This window comes from Panulirus ornatus, chromosome 12 (assembly GCF_036320965.1).
Source record: "Panulirus ornatus isolate Po-2019 chromosome 12, ASM3632096v1, whole genome shotgun sequence".
Taxonomy (NCBI): domain Eukaryota; kingdom Metazoa; phylum Arthropoda; class Malacostraca; order Decapoda; family Palinuridae; genus Panulirus; species Panulirus ornatus.
In genome coordinates this window covers 14,740,507-14,755,185 of record NC_092235.1, presented here as the reverse complement: position 1 = coordinate 14,755,185, position 14,679 = coordinate 14,740,507, and the positions used below count along the sequence as shown (strand labels likewise).

Sequence of the window (14,679 nt, the reverse complement as noted above, 5' to 3'; positions counted from 1 at the left end):
TCTTAACTTTCTTCTTTCACACACTTTACCAAACTCATTCATTTATCAATTTATTATACTTAATCGTTGCTTCCTGATTTAGAAAGGTAGCGCTAGGGAACTAATGAAGAATGGGTCATCCACTTATATACAGAAATACCCATACACACACATGTTCATACATATACATATGAACATATACGTACCCATACACAGACATATATACACATGTACATATTCATACTTGCTTGCCTTCGTTCATTCCTGGCACCATCCCGCCCCACAGGAAACAGCATCGCAACACCCTGCCTCAGCGAGGTATTGCCAGAAAAACAGACAAAAAAGGCCACATTTGTTCACACTCAGTCTCTAGCTGCCATGTGTAATGCCCTGAAACCACAGCTCCCTATCCACATCCAGGCCCCACAGACCTTTCCATGGTTTTCCCTAGTTGTTTCACATGCCCTGGTTCAGTCCATTGACAGCATGTCGACCCCGGTATACCACATCGTTCCAATTCATTCTATTCCTTGCATGCCTCTCACCCTCCTGCATATTCAGGCCCCGATCACTCAAAATTTTTCACTCAATCCTTCCACCCAATTTGGTTTCCCGCTTCTCCTTATTCCCTCCACCTCTGACACATATATCCTCTTTGTCAATCTTTCCTCACTCATTCTCTCCATTTGTCCAAACCATTTCAACACACCCTCTCTCAACCACACTCTTTTCATTTCCATACATTTCTCTTACCCTTTCATTACTTACTCGATCAAACCACCTCAAACTACATATTGTCCTTAAAACATTTCATTTCCAACAGATGAAAATGAAACACGATAAGTTCCCAAACTTGTGCAGATTTGTGTAATGATCACATCATCAGAGGGAGATACAAAAAAGAAATGTAATAGTCAGTTAATATGCAACAAAGAGACGTAACAAGGATGCCATTTGGTAAACAAGTGAATACCCAAATGGAGGTCTGGTGTGTTCAAGTCTGGCAACATGTGTATCATTAAATTTATCATGTGGACTAGAATGGGAACTGTTTAAAAATTTCATCAACAGTACAGCTATGCAATTTATTTATTTATTTATTTTTTTTTTTGCCACTGTCTCCCGCATTTGCGAGGTAGCGCAAGGAAACAGACGAAAGAAATGGCCCAACCCACCCCCATACACATGTATATACATACGTCCACACACGCAAATATACATACCTACACAGCTTTCCATGGTTTACCCCAGACGCTTCACATGCCTTGATTCAATCCACTGACAGCACGTCAATCCCGGTATACCACATCGCTCCAATTCACTCTAATCCTTGCCCTCCTTTCACCCTCCTGCATGTTCAGGCCCCGATCACACAAAATCTTTTTCACTCCATCTTTCCACCTCCAATTTGGTCTCCCTCTTCTCCTCGTTCCCTCCACCTCCGACACATATATCCTCTTGGTCAATCTTTCCTCACTCATTCTCTCCATGTGACCAAACCATTTCAAAACACCCTCATCTGCTCTCTCAACCACGCTCTTTTTATTTCCACACATCTCTCTTACCCTTACGTTACTTACTCGATCAAACCACCTCACACCACACATTGTCCTCAAACATCTCATTTCCAGCACATCCATCCTCCTGCGCACAACTCTATCCATAGCCCACGCCTCGCAACCATACAACATTGTTGGAACCACTATTCCTTCAAACATACCCATTTTTGCTTTCCGAGATAATGTTCTCGACTTCCACACATTCTTCAAGGCTCCCAGAGTTTTCGCCCCCTCCCCCACCCTATGATCCACTTCCGCTTCCATGGTTCCATCCGCTGCCAGATCCACTCCCAGATATCTAAAACACTTCACTTCCTCCAGTTTTTCTCCATTCAAACTCACCTCCCAATTGACTTGACCCTCAACCCTACTGTACCTAATAACCTTGCTCTTATTCACATTTACTCTTAACTTTCTTCTTTCACACACTTTACCAAACTCAGTCACCAGCTTCTGTAGTTTCTCACATGAATCAGCCACCAGCGCTGTATCATCAGCGAACAACAACTGACTCACTTCCCAAGCTCTCTCATCCCCAACAGACTTCATACTTGCCCCTCTTTCCAAAACTCTTGCATTCACCTCCCTAACAACCCCATCCATAAACAAATTAAACAACCATGGAGACACCACACACCCCTGCCGCAAACCTACATTCACTGAGAACCAATCACTTTCCTCTCTTCCTACACGTACACATGCCTTACATCCTCGATAAAAACTTTTCACTGCTTCTAACAACTTGCCTCCCACACCATATATTCTTAATACCTTCCACAGAGCATCTCTATCAACTCTATCATATGCCTTCTCCAGATCCATAAATGCTACATACAAATCCATTTGCTTTTCTAAGTATTTCTCACATACATTCTTCAAAGCAAACACCTGATCCACACATCCTCTACCACTTCTGAAACCACACTGCTCTTCCCCAATCTGATGCTCTGTACATGCCTTCACCCTCTCAATCAATACCCTCCTATATAATTTGCCAGGAATACTCAACAAACTTATACCTCTGTAATTTGAGCACTCACTCTTATCCCCTTTGCCTTTGTACAATGCCACTATGCACGCATTCCGCCAATCCTCAGGCACCTCACCATGAGTCATACATACATTAAATAACCTTACCAACCAATCAACAATACAGTCACCCCCTTTTTTAATAAATTCCACTGCAATACCATCCAAACCTGCTGCCTTGCCGGCTTTCATCTTCCGCAAAGCTTTTACTACCTCTTCTCTGTTTACCAAATCATTTTCCCTAACCCTCGCACTTAAAATTAAGGTTACAATTCTTTTGCGTATCTAATAATAGAAGATTCAAGGATGTTTCTTGTGGTACAAGATTTAGAATTAATATCTGAGATGGTATTACTCCAGTCAATACAATAATCATAAGTTTTAACATGATCAAACAAGGCATTTGATTCTTGTCCAGTTCTTATACTATATTCATGTTGCTCAAGTCCTAACAGAAAGATCCTTACCAGTTTGCCCAACATAATACATCACAATTTTTACACGGTACTCTATAAACACACCCTGCAGAACTTTTTGGTGAGTTCCTGATTAAGATGTTCTTTAGAGTATTGTTGTTGCTGAAGGCAACACTTACATTATAGGATTTAAGCAACATGGGAAGTAACTAAAAAGTTCTTGGTGTCAAGGGGAGGTTTGGGTTTAACTCTATAAAATGATTTCTTTGCCAACTTAACAGATCTATCAATGAAAGATCTAGGATACTTTAACATGGATTCAATAAAATACGTCTTCTAAAGCTAATCATCAATAAACTCTGGACTGCATATACGTAATGCCCTAGGGAACATAGACTGGAACGATTATGATTTAACTCTGTCATGGTGAGCTGAGTAATAATGGATATATAAGCATACATTGGCAGGTTTTTGTATGTGCTAAACTTAAACATGTTTTCATCCCTATGAATCATACAATCTAATATGGTAACATACCATTATTTTCATTTTCTACAATAAAGATGACTGAAGGTACTAAATTGTTAAGTAAAGGGAGAAATGTTTGTAAATTTTCGTTTGTTGGCCAAACACAGAGAACATCAGCTACATACCTACACCGAATTGCATTAGAGGGTCAGATATCCTTTGGTAACTTTGTTTCAAAGAGTTCCATGTAAAGATTACTTGATACAGGTGAAAGAGAGTTACCCAATGCCATATCAAATTTCTGAGCATAATATTCTCCATTAAATTGAAATCCAGTCTTTTATATACAATTTTATCAGTTCAATAAAAATAGAATTTGAAAATGGTAAAGGAATATTGTCCAAGACTTTAATTAAATATTCTAAGAGGTCATCAACTGGAACTTTTGTGAACAGAGATGAAACATCAAAGCTAACCAGTTTGAAATCAAAATCAACATTGATATCATTAAGCTTGGTAACTAAATCTACATTGTTCATCCATTCCTTGTGCCATCCCACCCCAAAGGAAACAGCAACATAACACCCTGCATCAGCAAGGTAGCACCAGGAAAACAGACAAAAAAGGCCACATTTGTTCACACTTAGTCTCTAGCTGTCATGTAATGCATCGAAACCACAGCTCCCTATCCACATTCAGGCCCCACAGACCTTTCCATTGTTTACCCCAGATTTTTCACACGCCCTGGTTCAGTCCACAGACAGCACTTCGACCTGGGTAAACCACAATGTTCAAATCACTCTATTTCTTGCATGCATCTCACCCTCCTGCATGTTCAGGCCCCAATCACTCAAAATCTTTTTCACTCCATCCTTCCACCTCCAATTTGGTCTCCCACCTCTCCTTGTTCCCTCCACCTCAGACACATATATCTTCTTTGCCAATCTTTCCTCACTCATTCTCCCTGTTTGTCCAAACCATTTCAACACACCCTCTTCTGCTTTTCATTTCCATACATCTCTCTTATCCTTCCATTACTTACTCGATCAAACCAGCTCGCACCACATATTGTCCTCAAACATTTCATTTCCATTATCCACCTTCCTCCATATAACATTATATAGTCCATGCCACGCAACCATATAACACTATTTGAACTACTATTCCTTCAAACATGCCCATTTCTGCTCTCCAAGATAAAGTTCTCTCTTTCCATACAGTCTTCATCGCTACCAGAACCTTTGCCCCCTCCTCAACCCGCTTCTAGGATTCCATTCACTGCTAAGTCCACTCCTAAATATCTAAAACAATTCATTTCCTCCAATTTTTCTCCATTCAAACTTACATCCCAATTAACTTGTCCCTCAACCCTGTTGAACCTAGTAACCTTGCTCCTATTCACATTTACTCTCAAATTTCTCCTTTCACACACTTTTTCAAACTCAGTCACCAGCTTCTGCAGTTTCTCACCCGAATCAGCCACCAGCGCTGTATCATCAGCGAACAACAACTGACTCACTTCCCAAGCTCTCTCATCCACAACAGACTTCATACTTGCCCCTCTTTCCAAAACTCTTGCATTCACCTCCCTAACAACCCCATCCATAAACAAATCAAACAACCATGAAGACATCACACACCCCTGCCGCAAACCTACATTCACTGAGAACCAATCACTTTCCTCTCTTCCTACACGTACACATGCCTTACATCCTCGATAAAAACTTTTCACTGCTTCTAACAACTTGCCTCATACACCATATATTCTTAATACCTTCCACGAAGCATCTCTATCAACTCTATCATATGCCTTCTCCAGATCCATAAATGCTACATACAAATCCATTTGCTTTTCTAAGTATTTCTCACATACATTCTTCAAAGCAAACACCTGATCCACACATCCTCTACCACTTCTGAAACCACACTACTCTTCCCCAATCTGATGCTCTGTACATGCCTTCACCCTCTTAGCCAATACCCTCCAATATAATTTTCCAGGAATACTCAACAAACTTATGAATAGAGGGGTGTTACTGGCCTTGCCAGCAAGAAATTTCATGTGAATCTAAAGTCACCTAAGGGGTTAGTACCACTGGGAGTTCAGCCTCGTTCAAGAACTTCGCACCAAAGGAACCTCTGGAATGAGGTACTGTGTAACATCAAGACTTTATGACACAGGTCCTCTAATAACAATAAATAAAGATGAGGCATTACCTCTAGAGGTGTGACAGGAGACAAACTTGGTTCGTCTTCATTTACATTTTCCAATAACACTTCCTGGCAGGCATGAGGTTCAGTATGGGTAGCGCTGGCCCAAATGACCCCTCCACAGCTGAGGATGGCGAATGCTGCTCGACTAGCTAAGCTGACCCCTGGTGACTGGACCTGTCTTCTTTCCAACGCTTGTGTCCAACGGTGAATAATTGATCTATCCCCCTTTGTGGCTAGTCTACGGCACTGCCTACTGCAATACCCTCCTGTTAATCTTGGCACATGACATTCCGTTGAGTGAAATGATAGTCGACAAAATAATGTTCGCGAGAACCTCAACATCTCTGACCAGCCAATGTTTACAAGTATGACGTCATGAGTGGATTACGTGGGTGCGCGGCCGTCGTGTTCAGATCAAACATTCACAGTCAGGAAATCGGAGATCCCATAATTTTCTTACATCCATATGACTTTTCTTGTATTCTATTCTAACTTATCATTAGCTATGTTTGGGACTAATTTCAGTAAAATTACCGTTCCGGATATTGTACAAAACATGAATTTGAACCAAAGCTAACCTAACAAATTAGCTGGTATTCGAAACGGTAATGCCAACTCAAAATTTCAGATGGCGCTGGATTCCCTTCCGAAAAGACATAAACTTCCTAAAATGACAGCGAGAAAATGCTCTTCGAATTATTTCTGCTCTCTGACGCGCCACTGTATCAATAACAGGTACGACTGACTGCTTTTTCATTAAAACACTCACCATTATTGTATATCTGCTAATTTCCAATCCTCAATCTCTTCGTCCTCGGTGTCCTGGGGTTGTTGGTGGACATGTGAGGGTCCTGGTTGCGATGACTCGTATGCTTTCAATGACCCAATGTTTTTCAACACTTCCATCGGCAGTTTATAGTCATAACAGCAGTTTCCATTTCTCCTTTGTCCATACTTGATAACTAGTATTGCATTTAAGCTTTTGATATTCTATTTCGAAGCTCTCACTTCACGATGTTCATAAAACTAAAGATACGCTTTACATCAGCGTTGAGTGACGCAATGTAAGCACAGTCAAAGCCAACTAAGAGAGGTCACTGAAGTGACTTTCTCCTGTTGCATCCCTGGACGAGGCTATTTCAGCCCAGAGTGCTAGGGTGCCAGTGGTATGTTTCCACAATACATGATGAAGCTTCCTCCACTAGAACTCAATGCGTGTGAGAACTTCTTTGTTATCAGTAACCATCTTAGCTAATGCCAGTATTCCAGGCTTTAAGGGTTGCAGGCATTCACTTGCACTCAGTAACTGACATTGACACTTGGACACTGGCAAACGTTGACGAAGCTGTCTCGCCAACTCCACTACAAACTTCCTTGAACATCCGTTTCATCAGGAAACTTACATTGTGCCATCTCCTTTTTAAACCTATACCCCAAGTGCGGATGTGGGTCTAAGTAGTTCTCTACTGAACCTCCTTCCTTTAATTTTCTGCCTGGGATGAAGACCTTAGAACTTATGGAATCAATAAGTTGAATAAGGTCACTTAGCAGTTTGGTTGGATCCTGTACCTCCGCTTCAAATTCCTCATTTACAGGTTGAACTTATCCAAGAATATGCTTCAGGAATATCAGGAAGGCGTAGTTTTTCTTGTCACAAAACGTCATTAAGGATCGGAGCTGTTAACACCTTTCACCATTTCTTGCTATTTCAAAGTGAGTCTTAAGCTTACATGAGTTTACATGAGAAAGACAGACAACAGTGGGCCTAACTGGCCCACGACTGGGTTATCTAGAAAAAAGTTTAACTTGATAAGAAAATGTAATTCCCCTCAGCGTTTTTTTTAGGTGTCACCAACTTCCCGCTGGTGCACATTAACCTTCCAGTGTCCCCGTTAACGCTGTCGTTTATGCAGTTTATTTCTGGCGTTTTTCTCAGGGTAGACCTGAATTCATAGAATATGTCTAAACGTCTTTTGAAGGTATTGTCAGTCTTAACATTCACTACGTCTGACGGTAACTTATTCCAGTGCTCAACACACCTATAGGAAAAGAAGCCCTTTCCCACGTCTGCACTACAACTTTTAGCTTTGAACTTTATTCCATTTGTCCTGGTAACCGTATCTTTTCGTATTTCGAAAATATGTTCGTGATTTACATTATCGAACTTGTTCAGAATTTTGAACATTTGGCTTAAGTCGCCGTAAAGTCTACATTTTTGAAGGGAGAAGAGATCCAATCGTTTTGGCCTCTCTTCGTATGCCAGATTTCTAAGGGATGGGATCACCTTTGTCGCGCGTCTTTGTACTTGCTCTAATTTTTCCTCGTTTTTTTGTATAGTTCGGGGAACAAAACTGGACTGCATATTCAAGATTTGGTCTTACTAGAGAATTAAATGTTCCTGGCTAAGAAGCCTAACATTTGGTTGCCTTTTTTTTTACTTGCTGCTTGACACTGTTTAGTGTACTTCAGATTGTTGATAATGACAACTCCAAGGTCTTTTTCTGCATTTACTTTAATTAAAGAATTTCCGAATGGTTTGTAGTCGTAACGTATATTCTTGTCTCCAGAGTGCACAACTTTACACTTGTATACATTCAACTTCATTTGCCATCTGTCTGACCACTCTGCTAGTAAGTTAAGATCTCTTTGAATCATTTCGCAGTCCCGCCTGTTTACAGTTCTGCTTCCCAGTTTAGTAACGTCAGCAGATTTGGAGATCTTAGACATGAAACCGAGTTCTAGGTTATGAAAATGTATTATGAAAAGAATTAGGCCTAGGACCGACCCCTGTGGCACACCATTCGTTACATCTAGCCAATCTGAGGCTTCGCTGTTTAATACTACACGCTGCTTTCTTCCGTTAAGCCAGTCTCTGATCCATATACAGAGTTCTTCACCGATTCCGTGTGATTTGAATTAATGTAAAAGTCGTATGTAAGGTACTTTATCGAAAGCCTTTTGGAAATCTAAATATGTTACATCAGACGGTACTCTTCAGTCTCAATTCTGATAACATTAAACAATTCCAGCAAATTCGTCATGCAGGATCTTCTATTACAGAAACCGTGTTGGTTGTCCGATAAAATTTTGTGATCTAGAAACGTGACAATTTTATCTCGTATTATTTTTTCCATCATCTTACCCAACACTGACGTAAGGCTAATTGGGCGGTAGTTCAACGCACACTTTTTGTCTCCATTCTAATACATAGGAGTAACATTTGCCAGTTTCCAGTCAGTTGGCACCTAACCATCCGATAGAAATTTGTTGAATATTTTGTACATGGGTTATGTCAGCTGTCTCCTGACCTTTAAAAGTTTTGGAGTTATGTTATCTTGTCCGTTGGATTTGTTAGGATTCAATTGGTCCAGATATTTAAGTATTTCAGATCTCCTTATTTCTCTAACCTTCAACTCTTCTTTATCAGATTCTCAAAACATTTTCATTGGTTGTGGTATACAAGATGTTTTTTCAATTGTAAATACGAAGTTAAAGAAATTACTTAGTATGGTAATCATTTCCTTGTCGTCAGTAGTTAGTGTCATGTTCGTTTCGTAATGATCAAATTCCTTCTTTTACTGTCTTCCTGTCTTATATATTCGAAAAATTCCTTAGGATTATTCTTAACTTCCAAGGAAATTCTTTTTTCTTCCTCGCATTTACTCTTATGAACTTCTTACACTGTCTTTGGATTTTTATTAATTCCTGGCGATTTTCATGGGTTCTTATTGATTTCAATTTCTAATATGTTTTCTTCTTTTGGCAAATTAGTCCTTCTATTCTCCTATTCATCCAAGATGGTTTTGAAATATTACGAGTTCACTTCGTAATTTGTGGAATATGTTTATTTTCAATCTCAAGTCGTGTGTTTTTAGAATTATTCCACATTTCCTCTACTGTGTGAACGTCAAGAAGTTTGGTCCAATTGGTCCTGTGATTTTCGAGTTCAATGTTTCCAAAATTTGCTCGCCTGTAATCTGGGATCAAGAGTTTGTTGTCATTAATGTCATAATCTAAATTTATCTTTAATCTATCCAGACTGTGATCGCTGTTTGACAAAATGTCGCTTACTTCGCAAGAGCTGTTTGTGTCACTGGTGAGGACAAGATCAAGAATGTGTTTACCTCTAGTTGGTTTTGAATCAACTGTTCTAGAAAAGTGTCTTTAATCAGTTCCATTGGTGTCGCTCCCTCTCGGTCACCTGCTAACGTGTTCCACTTTATGTTTGGAATGAAGTCTCCTCCTATCATAACCTCTTTACTCTTTATTATAATTCTGATTTCATTATATAACATCTTGTCGTCGTCTTCTTCTTTTCGCTAAGGAGGTTTGTAAATAACGCCGAGACGTAGTTTACTTTGAACTTGTTGGTAATGTCAATATAAAGAGAGTCGTCAATGTGTGTATGTCTACTTTGCTAATCTTAATAGCACTTAGATCATCAACATAGATCAAAACTCCACCATCTACCATGTCTAAGCGATCTCTCGACCCATTGTTGCTGTATCTGACAAATGATGATTCATTTAACGGCCGTCGAGTCTGGCTTAGCTGTATTCATTTCAATGGAGCTTGACTAACATTGATCAAAGAAAAGCTCTCATTGATTGTGCCTTGCTTGGCGAATGGCAGAGTGGGAGAACCACTTACGATAGGTCCCTCTGATCACAATATCCAGGTTCCTAGGGAGACACTGCTGCAGCATGAGACACAGCTGGCTGTGGAGAATGACACACGCACACTTGATCAGCATCAGACGAGGAACATCTAACTTGAGTATAGCAAACACTCCACTGTTAACACTTGTCATCACACAAGCATTGTCGGTGCCAATTGCAACAAGGTTTTGTAACTCCAACCCATTATTTTTGAAGGATTTCTTGATGGCATCGTTTATCACATTAACATTACAGTCAGTCAGTTCAACAAGGTCCAAGAAGGTCATTACAATCTTCTTACTTTCAGAACAGAGCCGGAGAGCAATACCCAATAGTTTCGTTGCCGTAATGTTATTACTCTCATTAATCAAGAGACTAAACTTCTGGTTGTCTGTATCACTTTCCAAGTCACTGTTAACATGCGGGACAGTCACATTACACACAACTGCTCTACACTTCCACCTTTTTAACTTGAAATTCTTGCATCCTTTACTGTCTGCAAATCGTGGTTTGCACAGCTCACCGAGATGATCAACAACACGTAATGAACAGCTGAGTTGATCAACAACACGTAATGAACAGATGAGTTGATCAACAACACGTAATGAACAGATGAGTTGATTAACAACACGTAATGAACAGATGAGTTGATCAACAACACGTAATGAACAGATGAGTTGATCAACAACACGTAATGAACAATGTTCTGCATTGACTAGCTATACATTTCCTTCAGTCTCCCGTGTGTCATCACTCACTTTTCCAAACGGAATTGTGGTTTATATTTGAGTGCTGAATGGCTCTGCAGCTTTCGTGTGTTTAGGAATTTTGCGGTGTCTTAATGTCACTAAGTTTGGCAGACAGTGGACAATAGCAGTACTTGCAAAGACATTTTGTGTCATCCCTCTTTACTTTTCATAACAACCTTTCATATCTGAGGTCTTTCAACCACTCTGTTCTAAAAAATTAAGTATATTTCTTACTCATTGTTGTGTTCGTTAAATGTAATGGCCAGCACACACACACACACACAACCAGCAATGTTACTGTCCTTAATGACCCACGAAATAGTTTCAGTCATCAACGAGAGTCCGACTGAACCTGAACTGAACAGGGGCACTTGAGGAGGGGAGCCCGCGGAATACACTCAAACTGAACCTGTTCAAAAAATTTTCGACCATGTTCATTTTGATGAAAAGAAATCAGCGCAATATTTGTATCGTTTTCCTTATAATGGTAGTTCCGATTAAACTTCCTAATTCACATTAACATATTGTAATTGTTTGAATTTCCTCATATACTGAAATATCACTTAGCGCTAAATACATATAGCCCCCCACCCAGAAAAACGCTCAAAGGCGCTAAATAAAGAATTTAGGCGCAAGAGCTCTACAGAAAACGCTAGATCTAGCGCCAAAAACACTAAGTTGGCAACGCTGATGATACCATTTTCTTTATGTACCTTCATAATCAAGCCGTACACTTAACAAATATGTTTCAGCACTTATCTTCCGTAAGTATATAAAAGGGTAAATATCCAAGTCTCTGATGACTAGCTACCTGATTATCATACATGTTTGAATTAACCGCACAGCGCGGTTAATTCAGAATGTATAAAAAAAAACCCCATCCTGAGTTTAGCAGTATATCTTCCACCATACAGAAAAGAATGACAAGTGAAGTTATTGATAAAAAAAAAACCCTTTCAGAACGTGAGAAGGAACAACCTTTTCCATATAATTCCATCTTACAAAAGTGCTGTATTAATTAGACATGCAAAAATGGATCAGATTTCGTCTCATTTAATGATAACGGTGTGTAATTTTACATATATTTTTCATTGTCAAATTCTGACGTAATCAAAATACACAAGGTAGAAAAAATGACAATCCATCCTTTTGATTCTGTCGATGATTATAATGATGAGATATTTCACTGGTCTTACTGCGTGAGCTTATGTTCACCAGACAGAAAAGAACAATTATGTTATTATCTATCTAACAACAATATATTCCACTTCTCTTCCTTGTTCCTCCCGTTTTCTGCTATCATGAAGGAGAGTGCAGACTTTCCACTCAATTTTTCATTCGTGTCTTCATTCTTCTATTAATTCTCTCTATAGTTTGTTGTTTACCTCTCCTTCCCCACAAACACAGGCACACCAATAGATCCCCGGTCTGGCGCATTCATTATCTATCACCCTGTGTGATGCATAATGGACAACCGTTTCAGCTAGGCATCTTTGATATAATATTCCTAAGCATCGTCTTTGATGCTCATGATATCTTTGATACTAATAATATTCATTATACACATTTCGTGTTGACACTTATGCAATACAAAGTTTAAAGTTAGTCCTTCAAGCTATTTCTTGGGTTAAGCTAGGCGTTCCCACACAAGGCCAGCCCCAGGCTTTTTTTTGGGGGGCCCTAAGCCCAGTCTCTTGTGGACGCCCCTCCACCCATCAAACTTCCCCTCTTAATCACGAGCTCTCTGAGGGGCCCTGGGGCATGATGCCCCTGGGAAAATGCGAGTTTAAGCCAGGGTGTCTTCAGGCGCTTTGTGAAAGTCTACCATATAAAGGTCGGGCCGAGGGAGGCCCCCTTAACGGTCGGGCCGAAGGAGGCCCCCTTAACGGTCGGGCCGAGGGAGGCCCCCTTAACGGTCGGGCCGAGGGAGGCCCCCCTTAACGGTCAGGCAGAGGGAGGCCCCCTTAACGGTCGGGCCGAGGGAGGCCCCCTTAACGGTCGGGCCGAGGGAGACCCCCTTAACGGTCGGGCCGAGGGAGGCCCCCTTAACGGTCGGACCGAGGGAGACCCCCTTAACGGTCGGGCCGAGGGAGGCCCCCTTAACGGTCGGGCCGAGGGAGGCCCCCTTAACGGTCGGGCCGAGGGAGACCCCCTTAACGGTCGGGCCGAGGGAGACCCCCTTAACGGTCGGGCCGAGGGAGGCCCCCTTAACGGTCGGGCCGAGGGAGACCCCCTTAACGGTCGGGCCGAGGGAGGCCCCCTTAACGGTCGGGCCGAGGGAGGCCCCCTTAACGGTCGGACCGAGGGAGGCCCCCTTAACGGTCGGACCGAGGGAGACCCCCTTAACGGTCGGGCCGAGGGAGACCCCCTTAACGGTCGGGCCGAGGGAGGCCCCCTTAACGGTCAGGCCTAGGGAGACCCCCTTAACGGTCGGGCCGAGGGAGGCCCCCTTAACGGTCGGGCCGAGGGAGACCCCCTTAACGGTCAGGCCGAGGGAGGCCCCCTTAACGGTCGGGCCAAGGGAGGCCCCCTTAACGGTCGGGCCGAGGGAGACCCCCTTAACGGTCGGGACCTTACGCCTGCCATCTTCCCGCCTCATTTACAGCTGTCGATGTATCAGATTGCTGTGATATGATACAAGGTACCATGGTATCACCTGCAGCCACTATCAGCCCTGATAAGGAGGTCGGGTCATTTCAGTGTGTGGTTATTGTCCTGTCGATAAGTTATCTCTATGCAACGGTGGATCTTGTAGGAAGCACGTAGATGGATAGTCTATTTCATGTTTTTTTTTATATGTTGTACTTAACAAGATATACATTTCCCTCATAAACTATTCCAAATGCATTTCTTTCTTATAAATTCACATGAGAGAATGACAAGAAATTACGTCTCCGAGGTATGGTAAGTCCCAAGTGTTGGGGTATAACATCCATCCCTGTAGTTTTAATGCCACGTCTGATGAGCAATGATGTTACAGTGTCTGGCAAAGTGATTATGATGTACAGGTGTTACCGAGTGGAAAGTCACCTTGGGCCACACTGCATGTAATAATTTCTCACTCGAAAGGAATCTATATTTCCCTGCTACTGCAAGTGTCGCGGCCTCAGGTTGCAGGAGCCTTCAGCAAGGCCCTGGGTAACGCCAGAACACTGAGTTAATGATAAATAAATCAATCATCGTGTACTCTAAACCTGTGTGATCACATTAATGTTTCATTGATAGTACACATATAAGATGTAAGGAAGTACCAGGAGAGATTGAGTGCAGAATGACAAAAGGTGAGAGCAAATGACGTAAGGGGAGTGGGGGAGGAATGGGATGTATTTAGGGAAACAGTGATGGCTTGCACAAAAGATGCATATGGCATGAGAAAGGTGGGAGGTGGGCAGATTAGAAAGGGTAGTGAATGGTGAGATGAGGAAGTAAGATTGTTAGTGAAAGAGAGGCGTTTGGACGATTTTTGCTGGGAAATAATGCAAATGACGGGGAGATGTATAAAAGAAAGCGGCAGGAGGTCAAGAGAAAGGTGCAAGAGGTGAAAAAGAGGGCAAATGAGAGATGGTGTGTGAGAGTATCATTAAATTTTAGTGAGAATAAAAAGATG

General features: G+C 41.6%; 1 protein-coding gene across 2 annotated transcripts in view; it reads right to left on the bottom strand.

Annotated features, from left to right (window-relative positions):
- Positions 1-7,129, bottom strand: part of LOC139751794 (diablo IAP-binding mitochondrial protein-like) — a 52,768-nt gene extending 45,639 nt beyond the window's left edge. The window contains exon 1 of one of the 2 annotated variants that reach the window (XM_071667331.1): positions 6,435-7,129. In XM_071667331.1, the coding sequence (XP_071523432.1) occupies positions 6,435-6,437 (3 nt within the window). In that variant the 5' untranslated portion in view covers positions 6,438-7,129. Of the gene's footprint in view, positions 1-5,668; positions 6,050-6,434 lie in introns of those variants that run through there. The other variant, XM_071667330.1, reaches the window with a different exon arrangement.
- Between the last annotated feature and the right edge of the window lie 7,550 nt (positions 7,130-14,679).